At 44.5% G+C, this 12910-nt stretch overlaps 1 protein-coding gene across 1 annotated transcript in view; it reads left to right on the forward strand.

Annotated features, from left to right (window-relative positions):
- Positions 1–12910, forward strand: part of LOC149351133 (zinc finger protein 341-like) — a 44608-nt gene that overhangs the window by 5928 nt on the left and 25770 nt on the right. The window contains exons 3-6 of the mRNA XM_089580393.1: positions 384–607; positions 7299–7514; positions 8110–8247; positions 12665–12874. Coding sequence (XP_089436519.1) covers positions 384–607; positions 7299–7514; positions 8110–8247; positions 12665–12874 — 788 coding nt within the window. The remainder of the gene's footprint in view (positions 1–383; positions 608–7298; positions 7515–8109; positions 8248–12664; positions 12875–12910) is intronic.

A 12910-nucleotide genomic window follows, 5' to 3' on the forward strand; every position in this document is an offset into this window, starting at 1 on the left:
GTGATGTTGAAGTCTTTGCTTAAAGTGTTAAAGGCAGTGTTCAGCGACTGTTAATAACTTTGAAGTGTGTAAACTAGGTATATCTCAGGGAATTGGCTTTATCATATACTTGTGTGTTCCTGCCTATTTCATGTCAAAAGTTTTGCTGTGAGGTACATAAATAATTAATCTAAAAATGTACAAATCGAAGTTCTGTGACAGTTCATTTATTGATTTTCGTTCACTCATAGGTGTTGGTAGTAATTGAACAACCTTCACTAGGTTATTTGGAACGTTTTTTTTGTTCAGTTTTGTATGTTAGGAGTATTGCTGGTGGAATATTTGTAACTGATCTAATGCAGAAGCAAACCTAACAAAGAGTGCCATGTGCACACTGATTGCAGTGGAAGTGGTTCCAGCTGCTGATGAGGAGAGTGAAGAAGAGGGAGAAGAAGACACATTCCAGTGCGGTAAATGCAAAAGAAAGTTCACAATGCTCGCTGCCTACTTTGCACACAAGAAGGAGCCCTGTACAGGCAAGATGCCAACCAGCCTATGGAATCGGCCCACTCGTAACACCACAGCCACCGTGGGCACCATTGACCGGTTGGCGGCTGCTTCTCAAACGGTGGGAATTTGTCGTTGTCTTCGGTTGACCTTGAGGCGCAAATCTAGCATAGATGCATACCTTCTGCTAATCACTGTTGCCATTGAAATGCATTGTAGGCGACCATGACATTTTTGCCATATACCTTTTGAACCATCCGCAATATTTATATGGTAAATTTGTCTAATTTTGACTAGATGATGTTTGTTCAGTGGTCCAACTGCAGTGTGGCATTGCTCACCGCTGCCAGCTCACTGTCTTGTAGAAAGATGTGCTGCTATTTGCACACTTACATGTCTCGGCCATGCCACGTGCTGGGTATTACAAGTCTGCTGATGCTGCTCCTTGCACAGGTGTGGGCAAAATGTTTCAGAGCATGCTTCAGCATTCGAAATCTTCTCACGCATTCCACTGAGAAGGTATGATGGATTCATACTAGGGTGTCAAACCGGAATTTTTTCAGGTTCGGTTCAGGTTCGGGTTCACACCTTTCAGGTTCAGTTCCGGGTTCGGCTCCAGAGTGACATTCCATTCCGGTTCGAACTAGTTCGGATCGCATCGAACTGGTTCAGACGAGTTCAAACGGGTTCAGACTATAAAAAATTCTGAACGTAGATTGTTTTTATTCAACCTTGTTTTGCTGTTTACTTTTCTTTGTGATATCAGCATATAAAACAAAACTGAAAGATTTGCTCAATGCGAGATGTTTTGACTTTACCCACTTTAAATTACTGTCCATGACAAAAAGATTTAAATTTAAGCAAGAGCCATGGAATCAAATGAATTCAGAATTAGTGTACATCGGCTATGTATACTAGACTCTATCTGATGAGGTACATATGAAGAAAAGCTGATGGATTTTTCATCTACAAAACCTTTCAGCTTTAGCAGTTTCGGAGACCACATCAGGCGAGTAATATGCCTCTGCTGAAGCTCATGTCAGTCGAGAATTTCTCCTGCGCAGAGTGTGCTTACGCGGGCGCCGTCAGGACTGCTGCATGCATCCACTATGAGCGGAAGCGGAAGCTACCTTGTATTGGCAGGTATATACAGCCAAGACATCTTTCTGTCACCCCAAAAAACGGCTTGCCAGTCACCCCTCCCCCCGGCACACCTGCAGCATGCACCTAGAGAGTTTACCAAATATATTTTATTTGCATCACCTGCTCTACATCTCCTTTTCAACTCGCGTTATATATCTCGACCACCTATAGCTCAGTTTCTTCAGAAACACAGCTAATTGTGGCTTCTCGCTAGTACAGTGTAAAATTAAGATTTTGGCTTATGCTGATGTCGTTGCCATCTCTTGCCCTGATGAAAAGAATATGATAAAAAAGCAGGCTTGGATTGGTTGGGAGCACTTCTTGTCTGTACGGACGCAAACTTGCGACGACTTCGTTGCCAAAATGCGTTGTGACACTGTTGCAATTGGTGCATTGTGTGAGGAGGAACATAAATTCATTACATAGAATTTTTGTGACTTTTCTGGGGCGCTTTCAAAGGGATTCCATGCGTGGGCAGAATTTCTTGCTACCTTGATACAGTCTAGTGAATCTTTCATGCAGTTTTTGTCCACTAACCTGTTTCAGGATTTTTATTTTTCAAAACTGAAAACCACCGCTTCCTGGCAGCTGTACTTATTAGGTGTCTAAATGCTCATCTGTCTTTTCTGTACATAGTCTTGAGACTATGTACAGTACTTGAGACTATGAACTAGGAATTATTTGTGATGCTATGTTCGTTTGGGACATAGCCCACTTCAACAGTCTCTTATAAAGGACATTGAGGTCACGTCTTACACTATAAGATTTGTGCCTGTAATGAAGGACACCGCAATTCCGTGTGAACGTTTTCCTGTTAAAGGGGCTGCGAAACACTGCTTGGGGGGATACCGGCTATACTTCAGGTGGGTTCTTTATGTCACACAGATGCTGACTTAAAAAGAATTACAGGAATCGATGCACAGGAACGGGAGTTATTCAGTGGAGAAATTTCAAAATACAAGCAAACAAAACGCTGCCCTCAACTCGATTTTGGCAGGGCTTCCCACTCCTATTTCGCTCTCCCAATGACGGCACCTGGCGCAACCAATCAAAACAGCCAGCCAGAGCACGTCGCAGAAGTTTGCACTCCATGGTTGCCTGCTCTCTTTAACTCGTTCTTGCTGAGACTGGCAGCGTCGTTTCCATGCCAGAGCGCCCCTGGTGGTGTATTTTTATTTTACTTGCTTTGCATGGCTTTTATCTAAGACGAACAAGTTGTTTTGGTTGATCTAGTATAAAATGCAGACAGGTGACAAAATGTCTCTATTTATTCACACAATTTGCAGTATATTCACTGTTTTTCCGATCATCAAGCCGCCGCAGTGGCTCAGCGGCTATGGTGCTCGGCTGCTGACCCAAAAGACGCGGGTTCGATCCCGGCCGCGGTGGCTAGAATTTCTTTGCAGGAGAAATTCTAGAGGCCCGTGTACTGTGCGATGTCAGTGCACGTTAAAGAACCCCAGGTGGTCGAAATTTTCGGAGCCCTCCACTACGGCGTCTCTCATAGCCTTAGTCGCTTTGGGACGTTAAACCCCATAAACCAACCTAAACCAACCGATCATCAAGCTCACGCCAGGTGATGTCATATCCGCTGCTAAAAACCCGCCACTGTGTGGCGACACCATCAGAGCCATGAAGTTGTTTTTGGGAGGACATTAAAATATTAAAAAACGGAATATGCGCGGTATTACCGACGCTAATAGCACCATTATAACTCACCGTATGCAATCAACAGGCAAAACAGTTAACTAAGATTGTGTTTCTGGGCCCCTTTAACAAGACTGCTTAGCATGTGGGAGAGCCGTATGGTTGATAAACACGCACAATCACCGCTTTCAGCAAGGTCACTGTTCAGAGGGCAGTGCATTTTATCTCAGAACCTATATGCTGCGAAAGTTCAACCTTCTGTCTGGTTTCCCTTTCTTGACGTGTGCGCCTTCTGGAATTTTTATGTGCAGCAGAGTAAGGGAGTGATAGTGGCATGAGGCCATATGCCGAAGTTGCTGAATTCAGCCCAGTCAAGTAAGGCAAGAAGACGTCAGAGAGGTTCCTGATATTCCATGCGACAACAATAAAAAGAATCTTCGAAGATGGCCAAGTAGCTAAGGCATCAGTAAACGAAGCTTCTCTGTTGTGCCTGCCACCACTGGCTCGATTTCCACTCAGGGTTAGAGTATTGTAGTTGTTTTCTTTACTGCGTTAGCAGTTTAGCCTCCTTTCTCAAAAATTCAAAAATTCTCATGGTGTGTGTGTGTTTGGTTTGGTTTATGAGGTTTAGCGTCCCAAAGCGACTCAGGTTATGAGAGATGCCGTAGTGAAGGGCTCCGGAAATTTCGACCACCCGGGGTTCTTTAACGTGCAGTGACATTGCATAGTACACAAGCCTCTAGAATTTCTTTCACCTCCATCAAAATTTGATCGCCACGGCCAGTATAGAACCCATGTCTTTTGGGTTAGCAGCTGAGCACCGTAACCACTGATTCACCGCGGTGACTGGTGTGTGCGTGTGCGTGCGTGCGTGCGTGTTTGCGTGCATACGGGTGTGCGTGCATGTGTCCATGAATGCATGCGCCTGAGCATGTGTATGCACACATGTATGCACAATTTGGTGGGCGCACATCCAGGCACTCACTGGTAAAAAATCGTTAGATGGTTGCAATTGTCGGTAATGCGAAGTTTGAGCACAACTTATCACATGCCACCTGGCATGTGGTGTATTATGCTGCTAGCCACTCTCGGGGTCTTCTTGTGGCGTTTAATTCGCTCTGCTACTTGGAAAACCGGTTGTGCTGACTACGACGCAGAACGCAGGAACAGGCGCATAAGAGCTGCGCTCTAAAATGCCCCATCTACCTGCAGCCGATTTACGTGAGGTGGAATGCTGTGAATGCTGCACGTGTGCCGTCGCCAAAGCTTTCTACAAAAGAATGCCAACAAGTATGAAGCCTGTTGCACATGCAAGCGAAAACGCTAGCGAATCCTGCCGTTTTGAGTCGTTGCGGCGATGAGCGGCGAGATTTTCCTCAGATTTTTCTTTTCCGCACTATTTCTATGCAATGAAGAAAAAAATCGTCGCCGTAGCTCAGTGGTAGAGCACGGGACACAAAATTCGAAGGTTGTTGGCTGAGGTCCTACCGGTGGCATGTTTTTTTTTCTTCTTTTTAATCAATTATCATTAAAAATAGTTACTCTATTAAGCTCCTATTGATGAACACCACAAATTATTTTTAAAATAGTACACCCCTATGCTCCTTGGTTTTGGTGATTGTTGGCTTTCATCATGTGCGGCAGCGAGAGGCAGATATAAGCTGCCCGTCAGAGAATTAAGGACACAGCAGTCCGAGAACAGCGTGACGAAGCTGCCCGCTAGCGATTGGCTTTTTTTTTTTTTTAAATATAAGTACAACAATTTCAGTGCATCGGAATAACATAAAATCACTTCATTGCAGTTACATTTCATTTCAGTAGCACCTTTCTAGGCATTTATGGCATCCCAGCATGCGCATGTATTTCCGCATTGCCTCTTTGTGTAATCACCGTTTTTTTTTTTTTTTTCCTAAGTATCGTACCGCTGCTACATGCCCGCCTTTCCTTGCTTATTTCCGTTGTGTGCAACAAAGAATGTTGGGATTCTTTAAAAAGAAACACCAATTTATATTTCTTTGTTTTGTAGTAATAGTATTATGTGTGTTTTAACACGTATCACAAAATGTGGCCGAACAGATACGCGAAAGAGTGCGTGTGGTCTGGGGGCTACGCCACAACGTACCACGCTACCTGGGGCTGCGAAAAAAGCCCTTTACTACCAAAGGTAAATAGCCCTAGTCTAGAGCAGTGGGAGGCCCTCCTGGCTGACTCCGACCCGAGCACACAGCTTATGCTGGTGACGAGGGCCAAGGCAGCGGCGGAGGCCAACGGGATCCTGGACTAGGGAAGACCGACCACTGAAGCTCCAGATCTATCTATCCCCATCCCCCTACTCCCTAACTCTTCCTTCTGAAAAAAAAAAAAAAAATGAAAATAAATGTTTTCACTACTACTACTTTAACACGTCAAAGCGACGCGGAGTCTATCAGGAACGCTGCAGTGGAGGGCTCCAGATTAACGTAAACCAGCTGGGGTTCCTCAGAGTGCACTCACATCGCATAGCACACGCGCATTTTTGCATTTCGCCGCCATCAAAATGCGGCCTCGCCACCGGTATCGACCCGCGACCTTGGCATCAGCAGCTGAGCACCACAGCCACTGAGCCATCATGAGAGGACTTATTCATTATCTGCTGTCTGAGACAAGGAATGCCTCAGAAAGTAAATGTTGTACAACACGATTGGATCATTGCGCCTATGCTTCTCATATTTATGGTGCACGACACAAAGAAAAGGAAACCATTCTCACTCAGTGCTTTACAAGTTAAAGCAGCGCTAACAATTCGATTAAAGCTGTATGCAAGCATGTGAAAGGGATTTGCTATAAAATGCAGCATTTCACATCAATCTGGCGTAAAATACTTTATAATTACCAAAAGCACATTGTGGAAGCGCCAATTGGCTTTCTTCCTAGACACGAGACTTCCTTCAGTTATGTTGTCGAATTGGATGCCATTTTCGCACTTCATAGTGCAGACAGCTTTCAGTGGGTAAATATACGCGTTGGCACATGTCATTTTGTCTAAAAAAAAAGAAAAAGTATGCTCTGTTGCAAAAAATGAGCGGCTGAACCGAGACCCGAACCGGTTCGTAACGGTTTCTTTGAATCATTCCGATTCGGGTTCACTTCCAAGATGACGAAAAAATTTGGGTTCAGTTCGGTACCAGTTCTGGGCAAAAGTTCGGGTTTGGTTTCACTTTTGGGTTTAGGTTCGGTTTCGGTTAGACACCCTGATTCATATGCAAGCGCACCATCGGCATATGCTAACATATGTACAATGTACTTGGTAAGGCTTGACAGCAGTTTGATGGCTGAAGCAACCTCTGTAACACTATGGCTGAGATTGTACATCAGACACTTTCAGGAGGTAATTGCATAGCTGCACTGTCTGGCAGCCAGTTTTTGAAACCTTGTGACTGCGGTATTATTGACTTGTGGTTGGAGTTTCTTTTAGTGGATGTGCTAAAGTTGCAGAAGCATTGATATGCTTTCCTAAGCGTAAGTAAAAGTGGAATGTGACAAGATTCAGGCAGGCTGACTATACGTACACTCCTGCCATAGCTCAGCTTGTGCTAACGATGAAGGGGGAACATGAGGTGCAGCGTTGCTTGAGCCATGAAAAAGACAGATGGAATCATGGTATTATAGGTTGTTTGGTTTATGGGGTTTAACGTACCAAAGCGACTCAGGCTATGAGAGATGCCAAAGTGAAGGGCTCCGGAAATTTTGACCACGTGGGGTTCTTTAACGTGCACTGAAATCGCACAGTACTCGGGCCTCTAGAATTTCGCTTCCATCGAATTTCGGCTGCCACGGCCGGGATCGAACCCGCGTCTTTCGGGTCAGCAGCCGAGCACCATAAACATGCATAATCAGCTGCTTTTCTGTGGTACTCCTACCTTGCGTTCCATTTAACTCGTGCCACTAATTTAAAGACACTTGCATGATACTGTCATCTGAAAAGCAAGAAATAGCTTTGCGAACATACTGAATGCTGTTCTTGTGGACTTGGTTTCTTGTAGCTGACAGCACTGCGGCAGTCCCTCCCTCGAAATGCACGTGTTATTCTGAGTGAGGCTGACCTTCTCGCCCTGTCAACCTCATTGGAAGGAGCCTCTCAGATTGCCCTTGAAGAGCAAGCTACTAACAGTGGTGAAGAGCCCATGGGACAGGATGTGCTGCTTTCCTCGGACCTGTCAGAGGATGCCACTTGCTCAGCTGTTGTCACCGTTTCACAGGTGTGCTGTTCCAGCTTTACAGTAGAGCACCAAGGTCTAGAATCACTCTTGACTTGGGCATAAATTATTTGGCAGGGAATTAGTATTAGTTCTAGAGGCATGTAAATGGTATGAAATAATGCGACATGCTCATTTAAGAAATAGTGCCTCAGAATTTTAAAGTCAAGAGATCTGTTTTGATTAGGTTGCCATATGCACTTGATACCTTCTAGCATGTATTAACTTTGAGCCCTAAAGTAAATGTAGCTTAATTCAAAAATGTTTGTGTGGACTACCACAACAGAAAACGGGATGCTAGGCATTGGGATAGAGGTTGCTTCTTGCTAAAAAAAAAAAAACTGCAGATTTTGCCAGCTGAGGTAATGCAGAGGTTGTTGTGTCCTATTGATGAACTCAGTGACTTGGGTTAAATTCTAGCTGCCACAGGCACATTTCAATGGGGGAAAAATTCCAAAAAATTTAGCTGTAGCCCTTGGTTGTTTTGTCGATTACAGTCTGAGTTGTCGTTTGTTTTGTAAAGGAATCAATCATTGTTTTTGTCGTTAACAATTTTGTTCTTTACATGCTTATTTTAAGGCTATCTTCCCTTCTGCAGGCAACTTTGGAAGGTAACCAAGCCAACACGGGTGCCAGTCCAGCTTCCTCTCTTTCAGTTTATGCTCAGCCACTGGGCGCTGTGTCTACCTCTGGACTTGCACAGGACCTTGTGGCGGTAGAGAAGATGACCAGTGGCGTAAGTTGAAAGCAGTGTAAATCTCACCACAGCTACCATATTTACTCGCATAACGAACACAGTTCTATTCCCAAAAATTATCTGAAAATTTGGGTGCTGCATTCGTTATGGGGAGGGTAAAGTAGTTGAAGTGGTATAAAGGAACACAAAGTAGGCTGGTAGAATACTTTTTTTGTTACATGTCACCTTCTGAATAAAACAAAACGTGCTTTTCAGCACGGTTTTCATGCTCGAAAGCATAGTCAACACATATAACTCGCGTAGCAGTAGCCTGGATATTCAAGAGATTGTGGTTTCAATTATATTGCGCTAGTTGTTTCGGTGTTAAAAAAAAGGGGGGGGTCTGCTAGAACTTATCGGCAGACTGCTCACCAAGAGTGGAGGGTGGGTCTCTTAAGTGAAGAAAGAAAAAATAGTACTTTTTGACAGCCAAAGTAGTAGCTGCGTTCAAGATGTAAGCACATTCATTGTGTGAGTAAATACTGAATTACTGCTCGCACCAGTAGCTGGCTGCATGGGAAGAAGTTGGAAAAGATACCGTACAGCTCCTAGCTTCTTTGTTAATAGCTTGTAAACTGTGACTTCTTGAATAAATTGTGATCTCTTGAATGAACTGTGAACTTCAGCTTGAGAGAGTCTGTTAAAGGGAAGGTGAAATCCGTCGAATTCAAAAAGCCATGAATGGCTGGCTGCATGCTTGTCATAATCCACCAAAGCAAGAAATTTTTAGTTAATTTCAAAACTAGAAGCGGCATAATAGCTGATTAAAAATTGCACTGTTGCTCCGCCACCTGTCATGTAAAGAGCACAGTGGAAGACGTGAGCAGAGAGAGCAAAAGTACGGATAGTTGACATCAGCACTGGTAGTTCCTCACTTCTGTATCTCCACCTGTCATGCGCACTTCTCTGTGTTTGTCATTCAACCAAGCCCATGATCAGGATTGTCTGGCTCTATTTTTTTTGTACTGCATACTGCTTTTCCTAATCTTTTCGTACTGCGGCAAATTTAAATTGATGAAAAAATAGCCAATGGTCATCTGCTTTTGAATGAAAACTGCATGGCTATTGCAATTTTTTGCAATTTCGTCATGCTATACTACATGCCCACTGTCGGGGATATCAAAGCAGAGCTGCTCTAAAACAGTAAGGCTTTCCGTGGCCTCCTTCACAGCTGCGACGGGGTAGCGACGGAAGGAGCTTCCTTGCAACCGGCGCAGCGTCCATGTAAAGAAGCGTCACCACACAAACAGTGAACAGCTCGTAATGAGGCGCATTTTTGGTGCACAGAGCCATGTGAATAAGAGCGAGGGGAATGCATATTTTCGCCGAAACGGCGAGGCGCCTTAAGGAAAAAGACCAATGACGTGCCAGTCAGCGTTCGAAATGCAGCTGGACTTGGCTTGATGGTATGGAGCCTATGATAACCGCTATCACCACAGACTGGTAGCAAAGCGCAGAAAATTAAATTACGCCGCGATGGGGCCCTTCCAATCGCTCGGAGTGCCAATCGGACATCAACATAGCCCCCGTTTCGACTGCATCTAAGTGAACTGTTTGAAGAGGCCGAATTTTCAGCTGACGCGGCGCCACAAACCTGACACGTCTGACCTCAGCGAGTACCCTTTCACGCACAGGGAGCGTTAGAGCAAGACAAAAAATTTCAATTAAGCGAATTAATCTAAACAGCGGTGCTATTTAAGCGGCTTTAAAATGCGTAAAAAATATACCCGGCCAACCGAAATTTTGCAATTGGTTTGAATTAACTGAAAGTGTGAATTATCCAAGTTTGATATATCGCAGGCCTACTATATTTAAGATGCATTATGACCTCAGCATTCTTGTTTCTGTTGTCAGGCCATTATTTGGTTACTGTCCCATGTAGGCTTATTTGTCACATCTAATCACAAAAGCTCTAAAAACATGCATCTGTACCAGTCAGCTTCTGGCATGCAAGAATGTTATCATTTCCATTTTAAGTCAGCGGTTGTTTCACTGCTGTTAACCACATTTGTTATGGCATCTGGGCTGTGTAGCAGCTTCCCAAGGAAGGAAATCCCAAGCACTTCTGAACCTCAAAAATAATTCTCAACCACAGGAGTTTTTTGTCGGCAGGGTCAGGAATACTACGCAGTAGAGCACATTTTGTGTGTTAGTGCAGGGGTATTGGTGCAGACATCAGTTTTGACATCATGCTACTTGCAGCCAATCACAGACAGCAGCCCAGACTGTTTTGGGGGGCAGTTCTCTGGGTGCGCATTTTTTGGTAATTAAAAGTTGTTTGCGCATAGTTGTACCGAGTTCATGCATGATATTCATGTTCAAGAGAGCAAAAAGTTCATCAAATGCTTTTTTTTTTACTCAATCTCCGGAAAAGAATTTCTTTACGTTTTAGTTCATAAAGGAAGGTAAAATTGAAAATGGTTTTTTTTTTAGAAAAGGAAATGGCGCAGTAATTGTCTCGCATCTCGGTGGGCACGTGAACCGCGCTGTAAGGGAAGGGATAAAGAAGGGGGTGAAAGAAGAAAGGAAGAAAGAGGTGCCGTAGTGGAGGGCTCCGGAGTAATTTCGACCACCTGGGGATCTTTAACGTGCACTGACGTCGTACAGCACATGGGTGCCTTTTGCGTTTTGCCTCCATCAAAACACAGCTGCCGCTGCCAGGTTCGAACCCGGGAACTCCGCCTCAGCTAGGGTGATTAGCTAGCCGGAGTTCCCAGGTTCCAACCTGGCCGCGGCGGCTGTGTTTCGATGGAGGCAAAACGCAAAAGGCACCCATGTGCTGTACGATGCCAGTGCACATTAAAGATCCCCAGGTGATTCATTTCAACAGAAAAAAGAAGACGCCGAAACATCTTGTGTTGACACAAACCTTCAGTTGGTGTCTTTTTTCTGTTGGAATGAGTTATTTACTACCCGGCCAGACGAGATTTCGTCAAGCCTGCTTCCACACAGAAGCCGAAATGTCTTGTTTTGACACAAACCTTCGGTCGGTGTCTTTTTTTCTATTGAAATGAATTACTTACTACCCGACCAGACGAGATTTCGTCAAACCTTAGATTTCATCCCCTGGTGGTCGAAGTTATTCCAGAGCCCTCCACTACACAACCTCTTTCTTTTCTTCTTTCACTCCCTCCTTTATCCCTTCACTTATGTTGTGGTTCAGGTGTCCACTAAGATGTGAGACAGTTACTGTGCCATTTCCTTTCTTCAAAAAAACAGTTTTCAATTTTACCTTCCTTTAGAAACTAAAGGGTAGTCTTCGAGTAACTGCCTTAATGTACTTGTTATAATAAATGTCAGAGGCCTTGGCAGTGCAAATACATGCTGGTGGTATACTGATTCTAAGCCAGCACCAAACTGGAAATCTTTTTGAGAGGTGCTGGTTAATTAAGTGCTGCAACATATAACACAGTTTCATGGAGTATCATAATGAAGCCACTGTCACTGATTTAATTTCCCATGGTTTCTGGGTTTCATGCATCCTGTTCTTGCGATTTCACAGATATGGATTTCAGGCTTCCACAAAGATTCGACGCACAGATTTTTCGTTCCGCCTTTAACTGATTTGTGTTCTATGCAAACATTGCGTACCCATGGCTGACCTATGCCAAGCAGACCTTGCTTTTGGGTGTGTAACAAATATTGTTCATTTTGATGAGCTGTTGAAGTGGGATGAAGACGTGCATACCTTGGAGAAGGCACCTCCACAGGAAGTACACAAAGACATAGCACACTGTTTTGGAATTGAAGAGCTTGGAGAAATGGTGCCTGAACTTGCCTTGATGAGGTATAAGATTTTGTGGGCCTTGGAGACTGCTATGAAGCACTAAATACATAGTGTGAATGTCTGTGGGGGGCACTACGTCTGTGGAAGTTATGACATGCCAGTGGGACTTGCAGAAGAAACACAAGGCATCTATGAAGCAAACTTGTCGGATCAGTTTTTCATTGCAGTAGTATCATTGTTTCTGCTTTCGTGCTGTTTGATTCTGCCCTTTTGCTCACAGTTTTAGAGTGATCATAGTTGTCGGCGTAACCGGTTCTCCAAGTACCAAAGCGAAATGCCAGCTGGGACCGTGGCTGCCACGGGAAGATAATGGAGAGTGGCTAGCAGCTTACATGCCACCTGCCAGCAGTGGCAGGTGGCGTGTGAAGAGCTGTGCTCAAATTTCGCTTTACCTATTACCATAATCATCTGTCGTTTTTTGCTTTGCTCGGGTTTGTTGTAGTCTTTTGTTCACCTTTGAAGCAGTCTTGTTGGCTGAAACTTTTTTTGAGGATATTTTTGCTGAATTAAGCCTGTGTACTAGCAGTTGAAGGCAGTACGCTTTTTTTTGGTGCTCTTGACCGGGTTTGTGTATACGTGTTGTTTGTGACTGTCCCTTACTAAGCCTGCATTGGTGCTTCCCTGGTGCAGGAGAGCACAGTGATTGAGATGCTGCCTTCTGGTGACCTGATGACGTCGGAACTGCAAGTACAGGTTGATGAAAAGGGAGTTGAGTTCATTGTGGCCAATACTGCTGAACTCAAAGACCTGCCACAGCCTGCTGTCCAAACAGCCACCACAACTGTGAGCAGGGGCAAACGGCGCAACCAAGTGGCTTCAGAGACACCTTCACAGAAGGGGGTGGGTGGCTGCCACATGTGTTCATCAAATTTAACC

This window comes from Amblyomma mixtum, chromosome 3 (genome assembly GCF_055824585.1).
Source record: "Amblyomma mixtum isolate Tamu chromosome 3, ASM5582458v1, whole genome shotgun sequence".
NCBI classification, from domain to species: Eukaryota; Metazoa; Arthropoda; class Arachnida; order Ixodida; family Ixodidae; genus Amblyomma; species Amblyomma mixtum.